The sequence below is a fragment of the Syngnathus typhle genome, linkage group LG1 (genome assembly GCF_033458585.1).
Source record: "Syngnathus typhle isolate RoL2023-S1 ecotype Sweden linkage group LG1, RoL_Styp_1.0, whole genome shotgun sequence".
Classification (NCBI taxonomy): domain Eukaryota; kingdom Metazoa; phylum Chordata; class Actinopteri; order Syngnathiformes; family Syngnathidae; genus Syngnathus; species Syngnathus typhle.
Window position 1 is genome coordinate 29734668 of NC_083738.1, and position 22900 is coordinate 29757567.

At 39.4% G+C, this 22900-nt stretch overlaps 1 protein-coding gene across 7 annotated transcripts in view; it reads left to right on the plus strand.

Annotated features, from left to right (window-relative positions):
- Window positions 1-45: 45 nt before the first annotated feature.
- LOC133160913 (prominin-1-A-like) overlaps window positions 46-22900 on the plus strand; it is a 36112-nt gene continuing 13257 nt past the window's right edge. For 5 of the 7 annotated variants that reach the window (XM_061289029.1, XM_061289038.1, XM_061289069.1 and 2 more), the window contains exons 1-8: window positions 46-473; window positions 9859-9917; window positions 10167-10193; window positions 13657-13862; window positions 18416-18536; window positions 18998-19061; window positions 19525-19614; window positions 22141-22370. In XM_061289029.1, the coding sequence (XP_061145013.1) occupies window positions 245-473; window positions 9859-9917; window positions 10167-10193; window positions 13657-13862; window positions 18416-18536; window positions 18998-19061; window positions 19525-19614; window positions 22141-22370 (1026 nt within the window). In that variant the 5' untranslated portion in view covers window positions 46-244. The remainder of the gene's footprint in view (window positions 474-9858; window positions 9918-10166; window positions 10194-13656; window positions 13863-18415; window positions 18537-18997; window positions 19062-19524; window positions 19615-22140; window positions 22371-22900) is intronic. The other 2 variants (XM_061289054.1, XM_061289061.1) reach the window with 1 other exon arrangement.

Here is a 22900-nt window from a genome sequence, read left to right on the forward strand (position 1 = left end):
GATGCTGCTAAGCCGGCAGCGCGCGCGCTACCCATTGCGAGTGCGTGCTTGTGTGGGGACTTGAAGCGTAGCGGAGACGGCTGAGAGAGGATCTCCCGGCGTGGAGACGCAGACCACATCGGGGGGAACAACGATGCCCAATTGCCGGTAGCCGGCGCTTGCTACCCGGACACATTTTCTTATCTCAGCCAGTCCACCTGAGCCACCACCCGGAAGGTCCACGCTGCCTTCGAGCGGACTCACGATGGCTAAGAGCGGAACTCTAGTTCTTCTCTGCATGCTGCTGGGCTCCGGGGAGCTCCAAGAACCGGAGCCACGAAGGCTGCCACCCCCGCCAGCCAAGTTGGACTTCGGCTATGTGCCCGCCGGAGTGTACGAGACGGTGGCCCACTACGAACCAGGACCCATCGGCATTCTGTTTCACATGGTGCACACTTTCCTGTGCGCGGTCCAGCCCAACGACTTCCCGAAAGGTAAGCACCAAGATACTTTGTCATTATGCATTAATTTTAATTACAAAATTATTTTTGTAGTGAACTTGATGTGAAAGAGGTGGGACGGATTGAGACCAAGAATCCTTAGTTTTATTCCTTGAATAAACCATTGCCAAATGTACAAGTCTAACATTTTGTTTAACGCAACATTAAATAAATAAAACCGTATTTAATATTTAAAATGCATGTGTGCGCAAATTGAGGCACGTGGGCCAAATATGACTCCCAGACCCTCTGCTTTGCCATTTTAGCTTGAGTTTATTTAATTAAAAAACGGAAAGCTATAACTTGTTCTCTAATGCATCAGTCCATCAGCTTTTTTTCTCTTTTTTTTTTTTAGTATTTAACCACTTGTTTGCTTTAAAACAGGTAAAGCTACTTCTATGCATTGTCTTTTACTTTGTCTGTTTGCCATGCTATCCTACCAGTGTCATGTTATTTTAAAAAACAGAAACTAATTAACCCCTGCTCTAATGTCTCGACATATCAACTTTTTCCATTTATTAACCTCCATAGGTTATGTTACTGACTATAAATCACAACTCTCTTCTTTTATATAAAAACAGCACTAATGTGCCAGCGGTTGTTGGCCTCTAACTGCCATGTTAGATTAGCATTAGCTATTCCAATTTTTTTAATAATAAACTTTTACACTTTAAACTAATAAATAGGTTTTTTTGAATAAAAAAAAAAGTTAAAACAGAACTAGATAACACCTGCACTGTCAACATGCCTACTTTTATTTGTTTTTAATAGCCCCGAAATGTACATTTAGTGATACATGTTTGTTTGTTTTTTCAATAAAAATAATTAGATAAAATGACTGAGGCTGAGTCATTATCTGGTAATGCTAGGCTAACACGGCTAAACAAAGGCTTAGCTCAAATGTACTTAATTGTCTTAACTCTCTTAATTGAATTTTTTTGCACCTTTTTGTAATTTTCACAGGTTTAGTTACGCGTGATAGTGCTAAAATAACATGGTAAATGGATGCACCTTAGTACCGTAATTTTCGGACTATAAGTCGCGGGTTCTTTCATAGTTTGGGTGGGGGGGCGACTTATACTCAGGAGCGACTTATATACATATACATGGGTTTTTTTTTCACTTTTTTGGGCATTTTATGGCTGGTGCGACTTATACTCCGGTGCGATTTATAGTCCGAAAATTACGGTAGTTACTAATGCTAACACAGCAAACAGAGGCTAATCTAACATGTCTAACATGAATTGAATTTAATAAATTGAATCTAACAAATTCAATGTTTCATCAAATAGTGCATTTAGAAATATCCAACACTGTGACCAATGAACCATGTGGCATACTTTTCTGATGGCGATCAACAAACGTTAGCTTTGTGTGACAAGCTTGAGTAGCCGATAATGCTAAAATAACAATGCATTTTTAGAAGTACACTCTAAGTGCACGGCTTCACTCAGACTGCTCTGAAACTCAGAACAATGTTAAAACGCCATTTGGTTATTCACAGTGCACCAAAACGTAGGCGGTCCAACTGGGGACACGTACAATGCACTTACAAGTAGAAAGAGTTAAAACACAAACTGCTGATTGGTTTAAAAAGCTTTTGAAAATTCTCTGAGAGTAGTTAATTAGACTGTTCGTCATGACTCAATGCTAACATAGCAATAAAAACGATGTGCTAATCTCCCTGTAAAATGTGGCATTTTGTGTTTGAGAGGCTCATTACAAATGCTTGTTGCAAATGTTAAGTCATGGAGGCCCAGGAAAACAACAAGCTGATCTAGTGTCACATTGGCACAGGGGTTAGATCTTGTGCGTATAAATAAATAACATCGAGTTGAGTTTTCAGTTCACCAACATTTGCATCTCACTCCCTTTATTGTAACATGTTTTCTTTTTGTGATGCTATTAGTTTGCACTTAATGCAATTAAACACACACACTCCATGTGTATGTGTTTAATCGTGCTGAAAGTGTGTGTGTTTGTGTTTAATGGGGTCTGGGGATGTACAAAGATGCCCTCCTTGTCTAAATCTACAGGACATTTTGCAGATTAGCAGCTCGGTGAGTCACCTTGTTAACTGGCTAAATCTCATAATGCCTTGCACCATATGCTGTTTAAAGTCTTCATTCCATGCAAGTGCTACACACACACACACACGCGCGCGCGCACACGTTGTGATCGAAAGTACATAATATTATAATGGTAGACTTTTCTAATACAGTATTTGGATCCTCACATCATAATATATGAGTTAACCAAAAGATGTCATAATGTATCCATGTATCCTATCTGTACACGGGCATTAGTTATCAATCATTTATCATTAGCTCTATCATATTTGGCTCTTGATTTTGTAGTGAATTGTTATCTCAAGATATAATACTGACAAATTATCACACTGTTCAATACCAACGTCACAATGTATCTTATCATCGCCTGTCACGTGACAGTATTGTCATATTTTCATATATTGCTATCATAACATCAACATTTGATATATTGTATTGTTGTTAGCCTCCGGGGTACTGTATCAATACACCAGTTTGATAAAGTATATTAATATTATAGTTAGTTTTAAGGGGAAAGTAGCCTTATCATTATGTATCGTCTATTAGCTTTCAGAAAACAGTATCAATACACTAGTATTTGATATAGATTTGTATTGTAATATCTCAGAGAATAGTACCTATACACTAAGATTTTATTAGTCTTGTCATGAATTTTTGTCTTTCGTGGTACAGTATCGCTAGACAAGAATTAATTATCGCAAATGACTGAATTAACATACGCTGTCATTAGCTATCAATTTGTACCGTATCGTTATCTCTCAGGTTACAGTATTGATACACCTGCATTAAATATCAACATTGCAAATTTAAATATAGTATAACCATATTTTTTGTGTTTAAAAAAAGAATCTCAATTTGTGTCTTGATTTGAACTAATCATTCTTGTAAAAAAAGAAAAAAAAAAAAAGGAAAGCATTTCCTGGTTTGTGTTATGAAAAATCCATGTGCCTGGTAATGGGGGATGCAACCGCGGGAAGCCACACAACACTTTGTGGCTGCATACAATGGCTGCTTGTGGTTTTGTTTTACAAATGACCACTCATGTCATGTACGAGTGGGACTTGTTGTTGTTTGCAGCTTGAGTCATTGAATAGTGTGCCCACTGTTCTATTGTGAGTGTGTATGAGTGACTAAGCCCAAATATTCAGTGGTGCCTTCATCCATCTCCATGTTACCTCAGGCTGTCCTGTCTACCATCATCAGGAAGCAACTCAGTCATTCCTGCACATGATCTGACTCCAGATCAGCCTAGATCTGTGAAGCACTGATATCAATGCGTATAGTTATCTCGAAGGCTCTACGTTATACCAGCGTCAACTATCAGTATTGCTTTATACTGTATTGTATGAGTATCTCTCAAGATGCAATATTAATCGACTTGTATTGATACGTAACGTGCGGTTTGCGTACTGACACTTATTTTATTCATTTAATTTTTTTATTGATTGTAAAATTAATCTGGAATTGGAATTTTATTCTGCCAAATATTGGAATATGGTTCATTCTAAAAGAACTCCACATCTAGGGAGCCCTAGTACTGATATACTGTATCTGATATTATTGTTAGTGCGGTGAATCAGTATCTTTTTGTAAATTATTGATATCACTATTTGATTATAGTAAAGCATCAATACAACACCATCAAATATTGATATCATGACATCATCTAGTCATCTCTCATTTTAATGTCCCCCTGTAGAGTTTAGTCCGAAGACTGTCCAAGTAGTTTGTCGTTCGTTGTGTTGGTTGTGATTCAACTTTGAGCGACACGCTCTAGTTATTTCAAGTCGTTAACCAATAATTCATTAACAAATGTTTTTCCTGCGCTTTCATACGGCAAACGATGCTCACTTAACCCTGAGGGGAAGAGAGGGAAAGCAGGCTGGTGTTGATGATTTTATTAAGAAATTCTGTTTGAATAGTTGGCTGCCCTGAAGCCTAGAATGCATCCACAGCGTGTCTTTTGTGACTACGATGTTCACAATCCATATTAATATTGCAGACATTTTTGAGAAAAAAACATTAAACAAAATTCTTCTTTTCTAAAGGTTTTCCAATCTGACTTATATCACTGTTGTTCTAGACTACTAATTTATTTTGATAGTCACAAATGTGAATTTCTTCAACATTGTGATATTCCTGCACTGGCCATATGGCGACCAAAGCTATCTTTTTCCACCAAATAGCAAACGCAAAGCGACCTTTTCACGGAACGGAGATGAGCAGCTTGCAGCAATCAGACAAGGCAGCGTTGACATTTCTATCTGCATTCTCTCAGACAAACTCCCACGGTGAGGCACAATCAGTCAAAACAAGCGGTGCCGGAGTGCCAAGCTGTTAAGGCAACAGGGGGTTCCGACCTTTTCGGCCGTCTGATTATGGCTTCCTGCCGTGTCTCGACACAGTGTTGTAACTTTTGGTGTTAACCCTCAACTTATTGCAGTCATATCAATAATTGACATACTGTGTCGAGAAGTCTTGTCGAAATAGTAGAAGTCAAACATTCACGACTGTAACTGACAATGAAAACACTTTGGTTTTAGTTAGGGAAAAATGAGCAGAGGTTTTTACTATGAGGTTGATTTTGTTGTTGAACTATTCTCCTAGTTGTTGACTAATCAATATAATCCAAAGAAAACAAGTCCAAATAAAACTTGACGGTCATGAAAATTCATTACAGGCTGTGAATGTTCTTGGTACCGTACAATAACAAATCTTTTAGTAACCACTTTAGTAACAGTAACCAAAGTTTTGAACAACCGATATTTTAACACACGCAGAGCAGCAACACACACGTATACAAGAAACAGAATGTGGTCATAACAACAACCATTTCTGTAAATTTGAGAACACCGTAAACTTATTTGTGTGGTTTGGACCTTTTTCTTTGTATGGTATAAAATATGAGGCGTAGGCTCAATAAGGTTGAAAAACAAAGCTAAGCCTATTTGTTTTTCAGTCAGTTTCACTGCATCTTTGTGGTTGCTCTAAACATGAGCCCGTCCGTGAGAGTTTAATCCCGGATTGGGATCCATTTCTCTAGGAACAATGTGCTATCACTAAAGGCTATTTTGGCGGTTCACACGATCCAGCAGTGCATTAAATGCTGCTTAATGTCACGTTTTGTGTTTGCCTGTCACAGCGTAGATATTGTAAAATCATTGGGAAAGACGCAGCATTCGTTATGATATCAGTATCTTATAATGACCATGAAATGGTATTGCATCATTATCAGTCAGGGTAGAATGTCAATACAACAGCCTTTGATAACATAATATATACCTGTAAAATTTTCTGGATGTAACTCACAGCTTTATTGTTGTAAACTTTAAAGGCCCCCCAAAAATACATTATTTTCTCTCTTCTATGTTTTTGAATTATTTGGACGATTAATCGGTTGTTGCAATTCTATTCTGCCAAACATGGGATTCGACATCGGCTTGAATAAATTGCCATTGGTTGGGCCCTAGTAGCAGACAAAAGGCCATCGGAGCAACCACAACAGAAAGAAGCTTGATCACGACGTCACAAATAGGAAAGCTAGCAAAGGGACGACTCAATTAACGGATGCATTCAAAATGGCAGAAAGATCGGACCCTTCCTCCGGGTGCTGCCGAGGATTGTTTCATCGTTGTTGGCTTGGGGGGCTGCATTCGGGTCATTGGAGGAGAAGCGAGGCGGTCGAGGCGAGCGTAGATAGCAAGTCATGCGTTCCTGCTTCCTTTGTTCCGCTTGGTTGGCGAGTGCAGCGCCTTCTCTTCACTAGTGGACGATAAACGGCCTGACTCATCTCCGTCACCAAAACCGCTTCCTTTTGGACGCGCCAACCACATGGTCCAAGAAACTTGAATTGAGGCCAAGGATGTTGAACTAAACAAATAACTTAAATGGGTGGGGAGGGGGCTAAATTGTTAACACAAGAAAATTGGATTCTGTGAAACCCCAACCCACATTTCGGGTTTGAAAAATGCATAACCTCTAACAATGATGCCTGAGAGCCAGATCACCAGCTTGGACAACTGGAAGCGCCATGGATGACCTACCTCACCACTAATGATCCCACTTCTGACACCGTTTGTCAACTTTCAACCTAATCTTGGGTTTGTTTGTATGGTAGCGTAGCCCTGCATTGAGGTCTATGGGTTCATTCAACGTTGCATTGGTTTGTAATGTTGCATCATAGCAAGTAGTGACTCGCAGCTACTACGATGTGTCACCTCGCACCCATGTCACAGCCAGTGTCCCGCTTGAGCTTAGCTGACGGGATGGCAGCTCGTCTTCGTGTGTGTGTGTGTGTGTGCAGTGCGTACGCCCATCAATGTGATTCCCACTCGAGGGGGAGGCTGTCATGCCGCAAACATGCCACCGTTTTCTTTTTTTCCTCCTTCCCAGATGCTCATGCGGTCAGCCGAGCGCACTAGCAGCTGCGCAATTGAGCACATTTTTTTTACTATTACACGGGAGGCAGGACGCATCTGGTGAACATGCTAAGTGCTCGGGGTGCGACAGTCCACGGCAAAATATTGAACCCTTCGGTCCGCGATGCACGCGACAATACGCCTTTATGGACCGCGGTATTTTCGTATTTTACACGGATGAATTTACAGGCCACCGTGCGCATGTGTATGTGCCTGTCTGAGCTGGTAAAAAGCCCGTCTTCCTCTGTGAGGTCATGTCCAATTGCTGTGGTGCTCGGGTCAGCACTCACGCGCTCTCGTTGCTTTCTGCAACTGAAGGTGGGTCCGTGCAGCCATTGGGTTAGGGTTTAAATTTGAGGGTTATTAGTTACATTTCCTAATACAGTGTCAAACCAAAGTCAGTTTTTTTTAATCTGTGGTTGTGGTTTTTTAAGGGTTAGGGGTTTGAAGTATGGTTTTAAACTTGGGTTTGAATTTCATAGAAGAGTTTAAAACTAATGTAAAGGTTTCAAATTAAAGTTAGGGTTTCAAACTAGGGTTAGGGTGGGGTTAGGGTTTAGCGTTGCCACCGTGGCGCAAAAATCGACATACAGACGGACTGTGGTTTATCTGTCCCATTGCTAGGAAGGAAAAAACTTGTGTTGTGTAAAAGGCAGATTGTCTCTCCATAGTAACAGATTCTATGGTAACAGTTCTGACCTTGTGCGGAGGTGTTTATTTTGCAGTGCTCATGAAGCAGAGGAGGAATATTGAAACACGCGCTATTCTTTGTATTGGTGGCAGAGTGGCAAATTATTGCTTCATATGGTTTTGCTTAGTTGAGGCCATTGTCCAATGACTCTCGGAATTGAGTTTTTCGCTCATATTTTGGCCATTATTGATAGATGTTTCATTATCATTGAAGTAAACATTGATTAGGAGACTTTGATACCACTCTTTTTCAGTCCAATACCAGTACGCGTATTAACAATACCAAATACTGCTACCACTTATATGCTGTTATGTAATGTCTATAATATGCTGTTTTGGTATGGTCTCCAATTTCAAACTAGGCTTGCCACAAACGGCCTATCGACTTGAGGACCCACTTCTGACACCAGCGATATAAAAATGAAAGTTGAGTATCAAAATTGAAAAGATTTAGTGGTTCGAAACACCTAAACATTAACCATCAAACTAAAGAGACTGCTAGCCTGTTTCCAACCTAACGTTTGGTCCCACTTCTGACACAATTTTGTCACAAATCCACATCTCAGCCCCTGCCTTTGAACTCGTTTTCTGGAGGAGAGAGCAGGCTGATATTAGAATCTTGTGGCGTTTAGAGCCTCAAGTCGGTGCTTTTCGAAAGTTTCTCTGGGATTGGAAAAAAATGAGAGTGTCAGCAAACTTGCCGGTTTATGCCGAGCGGTCTTCCTTTCCCACAGTCCAATTCCACATGGATTGTGATTCCAACCATCAAATTGGCAGAGATAACATCACGGCCGAAATCCCAGAGCGTTTTTTTTGCTTTGTCGTCTTACAAGCGACGCAAGGCTGAATGAAGTTTAGCGACGTGCCAGCGTGTCCCAGCCTGGCTTACATATTCCATATTTATTTTCTCCTGACTTTGTTCCGTAAGCCGGTTAGTACGGAGCTTAGCGGGCAGGCTGATATTAGAGTCTGGTGGCGTTTAGAGCAACTTGATTAAGGTTTTTTTTACTTTTCCTTGCGCATCCATCCATTCATTCATGTCGTGTTTCACCTCCTGCTTCTGCTTTTCTTCATCCGCCATCCAGAACATTCACAGACATTATTTTCTTCCCTCGGTCTGAATTGCCTGTTTTATTTATTTATTTATTGGTACACTTTCAGCCTTTTAGCTCATGGGGGCTAATGCCGAGCGAGTCATAAGACGAGAGGATAAACCCCAGTCCTAACACCGAAGAGCCATGTTCAGCACTTTGAGCGTCGCTATGCTAATTTTATGTTTGAGCTGAGCTCCTTTGAGGGCTTCGAATATCATCAGAAAATAGTAGCTGAATATTCTGTTGGTTGAAAATCTTTTTCAATGATTATCATCAATATTTGAAAGCTAGAGGAATTTTTGGTTCAGGTTTATTCAATAATATTAATTGGTTAGAAATATAAATAAAAATACAAAGAAGACTAATTCTTGTTACTGTAAAGCTATTTTAAGTTCTTCTGTTTGCTTAGGTCAATTCATGCTTTTTAAAATTAGAACAGCCCAAAAAACAAAGCTCCAGTCTTTTAATCTTGTCAGTATCCATTCTTTTGATAATTTTGTTAAGCTACTTCTCTTTTCTCCACTTTGCTTCTGAATGTTGTTAACTGTTTGGCTTGTTAATGTAGAAATAATGCTGCCTCGCCTTCCCTGGGCTTACTTTGCCTCTTGCCTATTTGGTTGATTTTCCATATTGCAGGTTAGGTAACACTGGTATTGTCTTGTCATTGTAGGGGAAACCCGCCATCACACAAAAGGCTCAAAGATTCTCTTTTTTTCCCCCTTTCCTTCCCTAAGCCACGATCATTTTACACCTGGCCTCAAGCCAACAATAGACACTGACAAAAGCCATACAAAGTTGCCATACAAAGTTGCACAAAAACTCCCACATACAATAGGACACACTGACCTTTCCCAAACATTGCCATGTGTGAATTAAGCACCAGAAAATCTGTTTGATAACTGTATGTGAAACCCATTTTTAAATAGTCTGGCACCAGAAATGTATTATTGAGTCCTGTTATTTCATTTATGTACAAGGTGGGACATTTTGTAATGGTTATGTATCAGAGATGCATATTCGTGTTTATGTGAAAACCTCGACATTTTGAATCAAGCAACGGCCTCTGACTCACTGTGTATGACCAATCTCTTTCCATGATGTCCTGCAGATCTTCTTATCAGACTGGCCAAGGACAAGTTTGGAGCCCTTCAGACTGAATATCAAAAGGTGAGTAGACAGACGTAAACAAACTTGAGCCACATGCCAATTTTTCCCCGCAGTGCGTCAAAGAAATTCCCAAAAGTTTGTTTCCCTGCACGCCATGCCATATTTCGCTTGTTTTTATGATTTCTTCTTTGGGTTGATGTTGTTGTTTGTGTTTGCGCCTGCTTTTTCTTTGACGCTTGTGCTTTAATTCTTTGTTTTCTGCATGCATCTTCTTCTTCTTCTCGTGAAACCATCTGATATCTCCTTCAGCCGGAGAACATAGTGCTGAGCCTACAGGTAAAATTTAAAGCTCAAAACAAACTTCACTATTCCCCTCGCGGAAAAGCACTCCCTTTGTTTTACATTGTTATCCATAAAACGAAGAAATGCTTTTCATCCCTCTAAGCAAATAATTTAATGCCTCTTTTACATCTTCTTAACATCATGCAGGGAATGATATATTCTTTTAACTGTTCAAACTGTTTTTTTAACCAGAGGGAATATTGTAATGCGTGTTTAACTGCGTGTATTAACTGCACAGGCAATATTCCAAGTCACTATTGTATGTGCAAAAAGGAATTATGTTTAACTTATAAATGATTGACTAACACAAAGTTAATGTCATTCATTTCATGATTTTGACATTTTAAATCACACTACTATGTAACATTTAACAATTGTGCTAAACCATCCAAATATGTACGACCCCCGTCTAAGAAAAACATTGGATTTGAATTCTCTGATTCTGGAATATTCTATAATGCAATAATATTTTTTTCTGGCATGCCATGTGCAAATCCATTCCAAAACATCCAACTTTGCAAATTAATATGTCAGAATATTGATTTGTGAAATCCCAGAAATGTCAACAATTATTTGCATAAATGCTATATATTATATGAATATAAATATCCAAATATGTGCAAAAGCACTTACCAGTTTGCATTTTGGGGGTTTTAAGCTATTTCTCAAAAGTTAAATCATCGAAAATATCTACACTTGCACAGAAACATTCTGGGCATGCATTTCTGTTGTAAACCATTCCAAAAATGTCTTCACTTGCACAGAAATAATGCTTATGGATCTGCATTTCTGGTCATCTTCACATCACTCTTTCTGGGTTTGCACTTTTCTGGTGCTAAACCACTGCAGCAATGTCCAGACCTACTGGCATTTTGGACCAATAAACCAGTCTTAACTATCCTCATTTATGCATGACAAAATCTGTAAATATGCTTTTTATGGCGATAAACTATTTCAAATTTTAACAAAGTGACGTCGGATTTTGAATGAGTTCGCTTCAAGCATGAAGCTGGAACCTTCTTCCCGCCCGAGGACGCACTAGTGGCTGTTTTGGACATTTTTAAAATCTTAACTACAGCGACACGCCGCCACCTCATCTTTGCAGAAGGTCACATTCTTCCTTCGGGCTCTCGCCAAAACAAAGCGATCGTCCAAAAATAGTAAAAGCTGTAAGCTACGAAGGGGGGAAAATTTTTGTTGCTATGATGACAAGATGAGACAGTGAGTGGAAAATTCAGATTTGGTATGATGGTTTACGATACAATTCATTCCATAAATTTGATGGGTTTTATTTTATTTTATTCTTTTTTCGAGCCTTATATTTAAGTCCAACTTTCTCTGCGGTTGCTCAGCTGGAAGTTCATCCTTTCATCAAAAATTCTGTTTTGCTGCCTTCGTTAGTGATCCGGCAGCACCACAGGGATACATGCATGGATTGATCTGCGAGGCGTGCGCTTTGCATGGCATTGATCATATTTACCGTTTTTTTCCGTGTATAGTGCGCCCCCATGTATAGTACGCACCCCTAAAAATGGCATGCTGATGCTGGTAAAAAGCTTGTACCCATGTATAATACGCACCCAATTTTTATGAATTTTTAAAAAAAAAAAAAAAAATTTTTTTTTTTTTTTTAAGTCCCAATGATCGTCACACACGCAGGGAGGCAATGGGTCCCATTTTTATAGTCTTTGGTATGGTCTTAACTAGGCTGGATGTAATTTTTTTTGTTGGCGTTGATTTCTCCGACTGCCCATAAACGCACCACCGCGCTCCGTGCGCATGGAGCGTGTTTGAAGTGAACAGCAGAGAAGAAAGGAACAAGGCAAAGTGTTGTGAAATAAAATATTACCTGTAATACGGATTTAGGTAGAGAACTGAACTCTCGCTCTTTATATAGCTGACGTGTCTTGCTCATCCGTTCTGCGCATCTGTAATGGCGGCCTCCGTATGATATCCGGTTTGCGTGTGTGCGAGAGCGAGAGAGAGCGAGAGAGAGAGCGCGCGAGAGAACGCTCAACCGTAGCGCGCCGCCGACCGCCCAACTGCACCGGGCTGGTCGATTATTGTGACTGAAATTTAGAAGATATTTTTAAAGTCCTGATGTACTTTCTAAAATTTAAGTGGACCTCAGTGCGCACTGCGGAGGGAGCTTAATTTGGTGCAGCGCGCCGGGCGCTCACTGTCGCATTGCTTAAAGAGCGCCTTTGTGTTTTAGGATGAACAGCAGAGACCAAAGGAACAAGGCAAAGTGTTGTGAAATAAAATATTACCTGTAATACGCATTTTGTTATTTGCTGATTGAAACTGCTAATTAAACTGTGAATTGAAACTAATAGGAAGAAAACAACTCTCGCTCTTTATATAGCTGACGTGTCTTGCGCATCCGTTCTGTGCATTTTATTTCACAACACTTTGCCTTTCTTCTCTGCTGTTCACTTCAAACACGCTCCATGCGACCGCAATGCTCTCGTATCAGACGCTTGCTCGATCACCTGCTCGTTTGCTGTCCCGTGCGCGCACGAAGCGCGGTGGTGCGTTTACGGGCAGTCGGAGAAATCAACGCCAACAAAAAAAATTACATCCAGCCTAGTTAAGACCATACCAAAGACTATAAAAATGGGACCCATTGCCTCCCTGCGTGTGTGACGATCATTGGGACTTAAAAAAAAAAAAAGAAATTAAAAAAAAAAATTTTTTTTTTTTTTTTTTTGTACCCATGTATAATGCGCACCCCGGATTTTAGGACAATAAATTAGTAAAATTTTGCGCACTATACACGGAAAAAAACGGTAATAACACCGCAGAATGGTTGATTATTACTGCTTTCGTACAGGTTCAGCAAATTTTTCACTGTGTACGCTAATCCCATTTATACACACAATAGAGATGCCATTTCATCAAAGAGCCTCTAGCTTTTCTGCATCGTCCCTCCCTTCTTTCCTCACTTGCACGCAAACACAAATGGATATTTGTTTTCAGATGATAAACCATCCTGAAATGTCCATACTGGTATATAAGCACGTAGGGGGGGATGCATATTCCGGTGCTAAACCATTCCAAAATGTCCACACCTGTAGATAGAATAGCGGCATTCAATGTGACTACCGCTGTAGGGTAAAAACTGTTGGCGAATCTGCTAGTCCTTGACCTAATTGATCTGTAGCGTCTGCCTGATGGCGCGTTTGGATTTGCATTTTCTGGTGCGAAACCATTTCAGAATGTTTCCACTTGTATACAAACACACGGTGAGAAACAATTTAAAATATCCATATGTGCGCACGTATTTACTGTATGGCTATGTTTTGTTTGGTGCTAAAGAGATTTGTCCGTATTTGCATAACAACAATAGGCGCTAAAACATTCCAACAAATAATCCTAAACCTGGATGGTGCTGAACCACTCTTGTACACAACTCAATGGCTACTCCTTGACTGTCATCCCTGACTCACTCCCTCAGGCGCTCTACTACGAGGTGGGATTCCTGGTATGTGCGGCGGTGGGTGTCCTGTTCACCGTCCTGGTGCCTGTGGTGGGCCTCTTCTTCTGCCTGTGCCGCTGCTGCGACAACTGCGGCGGCGAGATGCACCAGCGGCAGAGGAAGAACGCCGACTGTCGACGAGGGCTGCTGGGAACTCTGCTCTTCTCCACCTCGCTGGTCATCACGTGAGTGTGCCACGTATATGGCGTAAAAACAGTGCACGTCAAGTGCAAGTCTTTCGACACTAAACCATCACAGAGTATCCACAGAATTACACAGCGCTGCATTTTTGGGTGCTAAGATGTCACAAAAATGTCCACATTTACATATAACCACATACGTACATTTTATGGTTGTAAAACTTTCCAAAATTATAATCCATGTACAGATTTACTTTACTTTTTATTATTTACTTTAATATCTCAAATTTCTTTCCCCTTTGAAATAAATGGAAATGGCATTAATCTGTTCCAGTCTCCCAAAACATATCAAGTGCAACAAAACATTTTGTAATGTGGAACAATAGCATTCTACATTATTGTCCTTAACAGACACTGATTACATAATTCAGTGGAATGTAAAGAAATTCAAGTTTTACTCATCTGGCCACCATGCAGTTTTACTCTGGGTGTTTCTGGTTCTATCTAGATTTAATTTAATTCAAAGTCTGAAGTGGGGATGATTAAAAAATAAAAAAGGCGCCATGAGGTTGGTTTTGGTCCTCCTTTCACTCCAGCGTCTCCTCCAGTCACTGGGGAGATTTAATAAGTAATGACGCTCCCTGGTGTCTGCTGGTCGTGCTTTGGAATTTCCAATAAGTCAGACTCTTTCCAATCACGGAGGAAAGTCAGCTCTCGTCAAAGTAAATACACCCCTGCCGCATTGCCATGGTAACACTTTCTTTTCCCACTGACAAAAAGGCACCAGAACACATTACCAGTGTGTATGGATGTGGAATTTAAACATTTTTCAAGGTACAGGCAATCTTTTTTTTTTTTAACTTCGTGAGACAAAATGCGAGTTGCGAGCTTCAACTATGCCACCACTCAAGTATATTGACTCCAACACCTGACTGGAACGGATAAATTAAATCCATTGCGTTACAGGCTCGGTTACGAATGAAATGCGCGAGTCAAGCTACTGCTAGTATACTAGATAATGTTCGTGTGCTATTTTGGAACTTTTTAGAACCAAAAACTGCATACCCATGCAGGTTATACATAGTCAATGAGGATGGACATTTTACAATCCAAATGAGTTAGTGTGAGTGGGCATATTTTAGTTTAATAGCAAAAACTACATCAGTGTGTTGTTGTTTTATGAGTGTAAACATTTTGGAATGCTTTAGCAGCAGCAAATGGATCAGGATGGCCGTCCATGTGTTTGTACACAGCAGCTGACATTTTGGGACTGCATAGTATCTTTTTATTTTTTAGACAGAAAGATGGAATGGTTGTGGAACAGAAAATCCATATGAAAGTGTTTGCACACTTTGTTTAATCCCAAGAGTACAGTACATGCAATGGATATGCATTTTCTGGTACGAAACCATGCGAAATGTCCACATTCTCACATAGACAAACTAGATGTTATGTGCTAAACCATTCCAAAAATATCCAGATTTGAGCATATATTGAATATAGTGCTTATGTGCAAATTGCACAACCCAATTTCTGCTCTAATTCAAACAACTAGACCGTAATGACATCAACGTTATTGTTGTTATTTTTGCAAATGCGTCAAAAGACAACTTGTCTCACGTCATTACCCAGCATGCATTTCCACGCTCTATTTTAGTCAAGGTCTGTCTAACACCATTAGCGCAAAAGGTCGCAGCATGACGAGTTAGGCGAACCCCCTACCACAACAATCCTACGGGGGTCTAATTAATGATAATGTCGACGCCACCTGCCCATCCTCAAATCCATTAAATGCCTCCTCCATTGAACCCCGTAGTAATCCAAGATGAACATCAAACTACGACATTACTATTATTATTTTAATATCACAAAAAAAATTGGTGAAAAGTAGCTCAGAAGGTGTCCTGAATGAGCTCATGTGAATGGGTCTGTTATATTTTTCCCCTATAACAAAACAAAAACTACCGGTCTTGGGAAATGGAAATGGTATCGGCAATCACACAATAGTGCATGAAAGATTCCAATAAGATGTTAGCGTCGGAGATGAATGGTCATCTGTGCGTGCAAATGCAGGACAAACATCTTCCAGTGACTCACATTGCAATAAATTGACTAACAGGAGGCGGTGAAATCTACTAAATGACGCCCGCAAGGGGTCCAAGCGTAGGCAGAAAATAGTCGCAGAGAGAAAAATCTAAAAGATGATAGTGGGAAAGGGAGTGTGCTGGCGAGGCAGGGGGGTGGGAGAGCGCAGTGAAGCAAAAAAGAGCCATCCCTAGTTTTCTGTTCATGCTTTTCAGTGACGGCAATCTTATAAAGTCCAGCACGTATATTGCTAGCCTACTAGCACTCACTTTCAAAAAGGTTGATGACCCTTGATAAAAATGAATTAAAAAAACATGCATATGATTTTGTTTACGATCATCGATCGATCAAGTATGTTTTGATGATTTGTATTTGACACCAACAAATCTAAAGTGACCTGCACGACTTCATGAAAAAAATTCTAAAAGTGAACGTTGAGAGTAGGTGACGGGTAAGCAATGATCTTTCATCTCTCTTGGCCGGGAAGATTTCTGTCTCTATAAATAGCTTCAGTATAGGATATACTGTCGATTTGATCCTTCTTTTATTTCTTGAGTCTGCGATTAAGAGAAACCCGGAATGAAAAAGCTGCTTTGACTTTTGCGCTCTCTTCCATCTTTGACTCCAACAATCCTTTTCTTTGGGGATTACTTTTCTCTTTCTCTAAGCTTCAAAGCGGCTGACTGCACTTGTTTTTAAAAAAGAAAACTTGTTGAAAGTACTTCGGGTCAAACTTGGTGGTTTCACTCGTTGAGCGCTGTTAAGGTAAAATGGCGTCAATGGGAATACTAACGAGAAGCGGCGTGACGTCATTTGCCGCCAACTCTGTTTTCAATTGGAATAGGTGGAGAGAAAAAAAAGATAAACTCATTACACGTACGGTATAACCATACGTGCTTCTACATGCGAGTCTGAAATTGTGGTAAGGTTTATTGGTCACTCAGTAGATTTTATATTATTGTTGTCAAGATAACAATTTTGATGTGTTTACCTGAATATGAAACTCTTCCTCCATTCATTTCCTTCAGGGAGAAACACAAGCCTGTGACAGTGATGGTATCTTGGCAAATAGGGGATTTATTGTTGAAAACCTTTCTTAGTGAGAGCCAGCCTTGGCAGAGGTCTGCACTGTCCGTGTGGCTGTGCTCGTTATTGTCTTGTTGTGTACAGATGATGATGGAGGTTTACTTCCATTCTAGTGAAAGCAGGGAGGGGAGCCCGGCCGCTGAATGCAGGCCATTGTCAGCTTGGCTACGAGTTTCAGAACCGGCAGACCGTGTCAACTCATAATAGTGGCCTACATTCACACCAGTTTGATGCCCTCCTTCTTCATTTTCTGATTTACATGGGTCTGTTGGCTCGGATTCAAACGGGAATTGCATAGCCTCTCTTAAATTAGTGGAGGTAAATGTTGCCCCCTCTAGTGGATGATTTGGCAAGGACAAGAAGACTTAATTTTGTGACTTAATAATTCATTTCTTATTTCCTGTAGACATTTTGAATGGTTGATTGAGAGATAGTTCAATTATAAGATATCCTCACATCTACTATTTTAAATCAGTTGTTAAATTGTCTATGTATGAATCCTAGACGAGTGCACGTGTTAAACAGGCAGATATAGAGAGCATCAAGTTCCAATTGCTCCATCCAGTCCCGCTACCTCAGGTTTAATTTCTTGCACAAAAACCTGGCATTCCAACAGGGGTGTGTAGAGTTTTGACATCCAAAAGGAGATAGGCGGATGATTCAGATGATCTGAGTTACAAGGCACCTGTTTGGTTTCAGCATCTACAGGATTATACACGTTGCATGAATGGGATTGTAAACACAGAGGGGAAGACGGGGATATTCCTGCAGGGTGTTCATCTCAGGACTGGAAAAGATGAAATGCGCTTTGTACACTCATTAACAACAGAAGAAAGGCCCGGGCCTCGCTTTGCACATTGTGTACCCCTTCGGAGAGAAAACCACAATTGTCTTCACAGCCTTCCATAAGATTCAAGATGATCAAATTTGGACGTTTGCAACTTGTGCGCTTGGAAACATGTACACACGCTTAATCTATAAACACGTAGATATCTCGTCCTAGCTGTGAGCTGCTGAGCTGACAATTCTGCAGGGATTGAAGGTGAGTCATGAAAGCAGCTTAATATTATGGGCTGCCGTCGCCTTGATGTTGCCGGAGCTAATTAAGCCTGAGACGAGCCGCTCGGGTCTGCCTGATGAGGGCAAAAGGACTGCAAGTTTCCTTTATATATATAATGACAAGGTTTCAGAATAAAACACTGTAATAGATGCACACTGCTTTTGGGGGCGGAAATAAGGTTCTGCGTGAAAGGGACAAGCACATAAATAATGGATCTTTCATTATGCAGCAAATTTGCTAACCCTAACTGCCTGAAAGAGGCTAATGTTCGGCTCATTGTGCGTGTGCAGACTGTAGAGGTGATGACGTACTGGGGCTTGCTTGCTCCCACTCACAGGCAATGTGTTGTCATTCTTGGTTTTGCCAGGATTGGTGTGTTGTGCGCATACGCTGCCAACCAGACTCTCAGCGCTCAGGTCAAGAACATCCGACGTCTGGTCAACAGCAACATGAGGGACCTGCACACCTTCGCCAACGACACGCCAATGGTAGGATGACAACTTTGGCAGGTTCACTACACTTTTCTCAGAATGAAATTTGACTCCATGTTCCGGCTGCGTTACATGACGTAACTTGCTTTCGATCAGGTCTCATTTGGAAAATTCCCCTTATAGGAGTCTAGCCCTAGGAGTTGAAATTCTATTAAAAATACCCAATAGCCAAACTTTTAAAATAACCAACTTCTTGTCTTTCTGACGCGCGTTCTCGAGGCTTTTTAAGTATCCTGCCATGCTAAAAATTATACACCGTATTTCAAGTCATTAAATGAAAATGTTCACTTTCACACATGGGTCCTTGAGAATTTTCGTATGTCCGCTTGTATTCAATCCACGTTGAAACTGGTGTCGGGTTGGATTTTATATACTTTTTGCGCTGTTGAGTGATGTTCGGTACCTCTTAAATACACAGTGATGTACAGTACACGTTTGTTTGTGCTTCCTTTTTGCAGCAAATCGATTACCTCACCTCACAGTATGCCATCGCCAAAAACCAAGTCCTCCACGATGTGGAGAGTAAGTCCTCTCCTTGTCTAACTCCACCCTCTAGTGGCAAGCTATATAACCACATATTACAATGATTCTAAATTACTGAAAACATAAGCAATACCTTGGAATGATATCCCAAAATATGATTTGATTCCTTATTTTTAAGAATTGTTCATCAGATCCTTAAAAAGTCAAAAGCAACAACATTTTGATAGAATTGGAGCCTTTCAGAAAGGCAGCCAATTTAACTTGAGTTTTCCAAATATGTTTGATTCCTTGCCTACTATAAATATTTGTGATCATTCTTACTTCATAGTTAATTATCAGAACATAAACCTAAAGCCAAGATGTTTGCCAAAATGTTCTTTCTTTCTTTTTGTTCCTGATTATATTAACTGAAAATCATACAGCACTGCCAAAAGATTATCTGTTGATGACCTTCTGTATTGTGTTTTCTTTTAATATCTGGTTATTTCCTTTTGCTACACAGACATAGGTCCGCTATTAGGTGGAAGGATACGCGACGCGTTGGATAAGGAGGTGCACCCGGCTTTAGACGCTGGGCTTAAAATGACAAAAGGTGCGTATGAGCTCCCAGTTTCATATCCTGTAGTGATACCATCAGGATGGCAGCAATACAAATAAAGTCGTATTCTTTCTGTGAAGGGATGGTGAGGAGAATTGATCTAAACACAAATACTCAAATATATACAATGGAAAAAAAAGTCTACAGTAGTAAAGTAACAAAAAAAATCAAGTAAAAATAATGAACCAGTATCAAGTAAAATAATAGATTCAATCTATTTAAAAAATATATTTAAAAAAAAAAAGCAAGGATTTTTTTCTGTTTAGTTTAGTATCAAGTAAAATAATGATTTTAAAATGCAGGTCAAATTGTGGGAAAACTGTTAAAATAGTAAATACAAATCAGGTCAGATATTCTAAATATTAGCTTTTTTCACTAAAATGTAAAACAATTGAAAAGCTAATAATGTAAAAAACTAAAATAATTAAAATTTTAAAATTTTACTGCATAACATATATTTTTAATATATTATGTAGTTAGTATTGACAAAAGTATCGAGTTAAATTCTCGAATTAAACAATTTCTAATAGACAAATTAACCAAAGTAATAAAAAATCAAGTGTAATAACAACAAAGATTAAAAATAGAGTAAAATAGTAAAATAAAGCAATCAAACAATGAAGAAATCAAGTGAATCAATCAATAAGAATCAAGTTTAAAATAAAATGAATAGTGAAAAAAGCGCATGTAATAAAAAAAGTGAAGGGATTTTTTTTAATATGGAAGTAACTAAAAATAAGTAACTATAGAGATTGTTGTTGTGTATTTTATCAAGTAACAAATGGTGCCTGCTGTAATCAAAATCAGGTAATGATTCTGTGATAACATTTTGATGATGTCATAGTTTAGCCTCTTGTTTTTTGCTTTTCTTTCATTTCGGTGGATTGTTGTAAAGTGAAAATCGACCGAGCCATTAAAGGTAAAAGGAATTGAACCACCACCCCCAATCGAACCTCAAGTCTGGTTTTCCCCTGGTGGTGTGCCCTCCCCAGAACCTCAACCCTCGGTCCCCCTTCATGGCCCCCTTATGTCAAATTAAAGACCACTTGAACATTAAAACTGCACTTTGCACAAGCTTATCAAGTTTATAAATAAAGACTATAATTTAGAGACTTCAATTTCCATCTTCTGTGACTGGTATCATGCATCTCTTTGTGTTGTCTGACGCGAAGGAGTAGAAATAGGAGATACGAGGACTCGCGAGCTTTTTGTGTGTGCTGTTTGATTGAGGGAAGATGAAGTCAGCTTCAAGTTAGCTTCTTGCTAGGGCAAATCCCTGCCCAGATAGATTCTCAGTGAGATTTGGGCAACTTTTTGTCAATAAAGGATGCTGTTTTGGATATTCAATGATATTGATGTTGTTTTTAGCATTTTTAATTTGAATATACATTGACCTAATGGGAGATGGAATGATAAATATTGAAAACTTAGCTTGAGAATTTCTGCTTGGTGCAGTTTTAATTCAATTTTATGAATAATGAATCTGAATAATATCAACGTCAGTTCCTGTTTTTTCCTATTTCCCTGCATGCTGAGTACATTCAAGAATGCGAGAAGACTCATGCATGCCCCGATCCCATTGTAAAATGTCCCCCAAAGGGCGAGTTTGTCATTTTCTCATCCTTCGCTTGCTTGTTATGTCCCCTGGTGCTTGGCAAACCTTTAATTGCCCCATGTACAAGGGCAGGAACAAAGATTTGCATCTCATTTGAAAGCTATTAAAATGTTATTTTTCATAACATTCTCATCCAAGTAGTTGCTGGGAAGATTTATCATTTTTTGTTTTTACACGAAGACAAACGCTCATAGCGTACCTTGGAGACATAAAAGCATTTTGAATAAATAAAAGTTCAAATCAAAGGACATGGGCTGCATAGATACGTATATAGTGCAACAATAAACAATATGTCAACACTTCTTTAAAGATGTAACGATATTGTAATGGTTAAAGTACATCAATAGCAAGATATCGGATTGACTCGCTAGCCTACCTAGCCTGAAATATGGTCAAGAAAGATAGATAAAGACATAGATTTAGGGATGGCTCGAGAGACGGATAAAAACAAGATAACTATACTGTATATCGTAGTTATTGATTTCAAGATGGAGGGTGCATTCCGGAATTCACGCCGATGCCCATGCACTAGCACTATTCTAAGAGTGGTTGTTTATGAAGAGGCAGAGTTAATTATTCCATTCACTTTCTCAAACTTGCTCGCTGGATAGTTAATCTTTTAGTTTATCATCGACCAGCACGATAACCAGAACATTAGTTTGCCAAAATATGACCTACCTAAAATAGATCATTTATTTATATTTGGAGCCCCCGAAAATATCTTAGACATTTTTAAATTTACCCTTAGAAGTGAGAATTAACTCTACAGAAAGTAATGAATGGAAGATTCTAACATGGTAGCAATTTAAATAAGCAACGTTATTTATTTTTTTCTCAACGATAGGTTAGCTAGCTAGCTAAATATTTTCATTTGGTAATATTAACATGGTGCTCTCATTCTGCAGCCATGCGTGAAACTAAGGAGGCCCTGGAGAATGTGAGCGTGTCCCTGCAAGTCCTGCAGGAGGCCACGGGCAAGCTCGACTTTAACCTGAGCCTGGTCCGGGCCAACATCAAGCGCTCCCTCAACGACCCCGGTTGCCACGATGAAGAGTCGGATGCCACCTCGGCCCAGCTGTGCCGGGGCATTCGCCAGTCGCTCGAACAGCTGCACATCAGCGCCAACTTCACACGGGTACCAAGCATACACATTTTAAACGGATTTATGTATTAGGTGTCAACGTTGATCCAAAATATATAACGTTCTTGAATTTTAGATTATTTTTAAACATTTGATTCATCATGTAGTATGTGTGTATTTTTAATTAAATGTATTCATTATGAATATTGATTAAATATTTGTATGTTTTATGAATCAGTTGTATTTCTTAAAATACATGTATAATTTGTTAACATTTGAAAACAAATGTTGACCTTCATTTTAAAGAAATATCTCTAGAACGTCGTCAAGTGAGTGTACAAAAATGAACAAACAATTGTTTTTGTTTGTTTGGATACCCTAATTTATTTAGCCGGAACTACCTTTTGTGTTTACAGAGCATTCCGTGCATTTTTTTTCATTTAATTAACTAAAATGAATCCAACGCTATTGACGTTTTGTCGTTTAAATAATGCAATTCCATTCAACATTAATTCAATATATGTATTTTGGTGTTTATATAACGAACAAAATTTCGCAGAAATAAGTCTCAATGAATTTTTGTG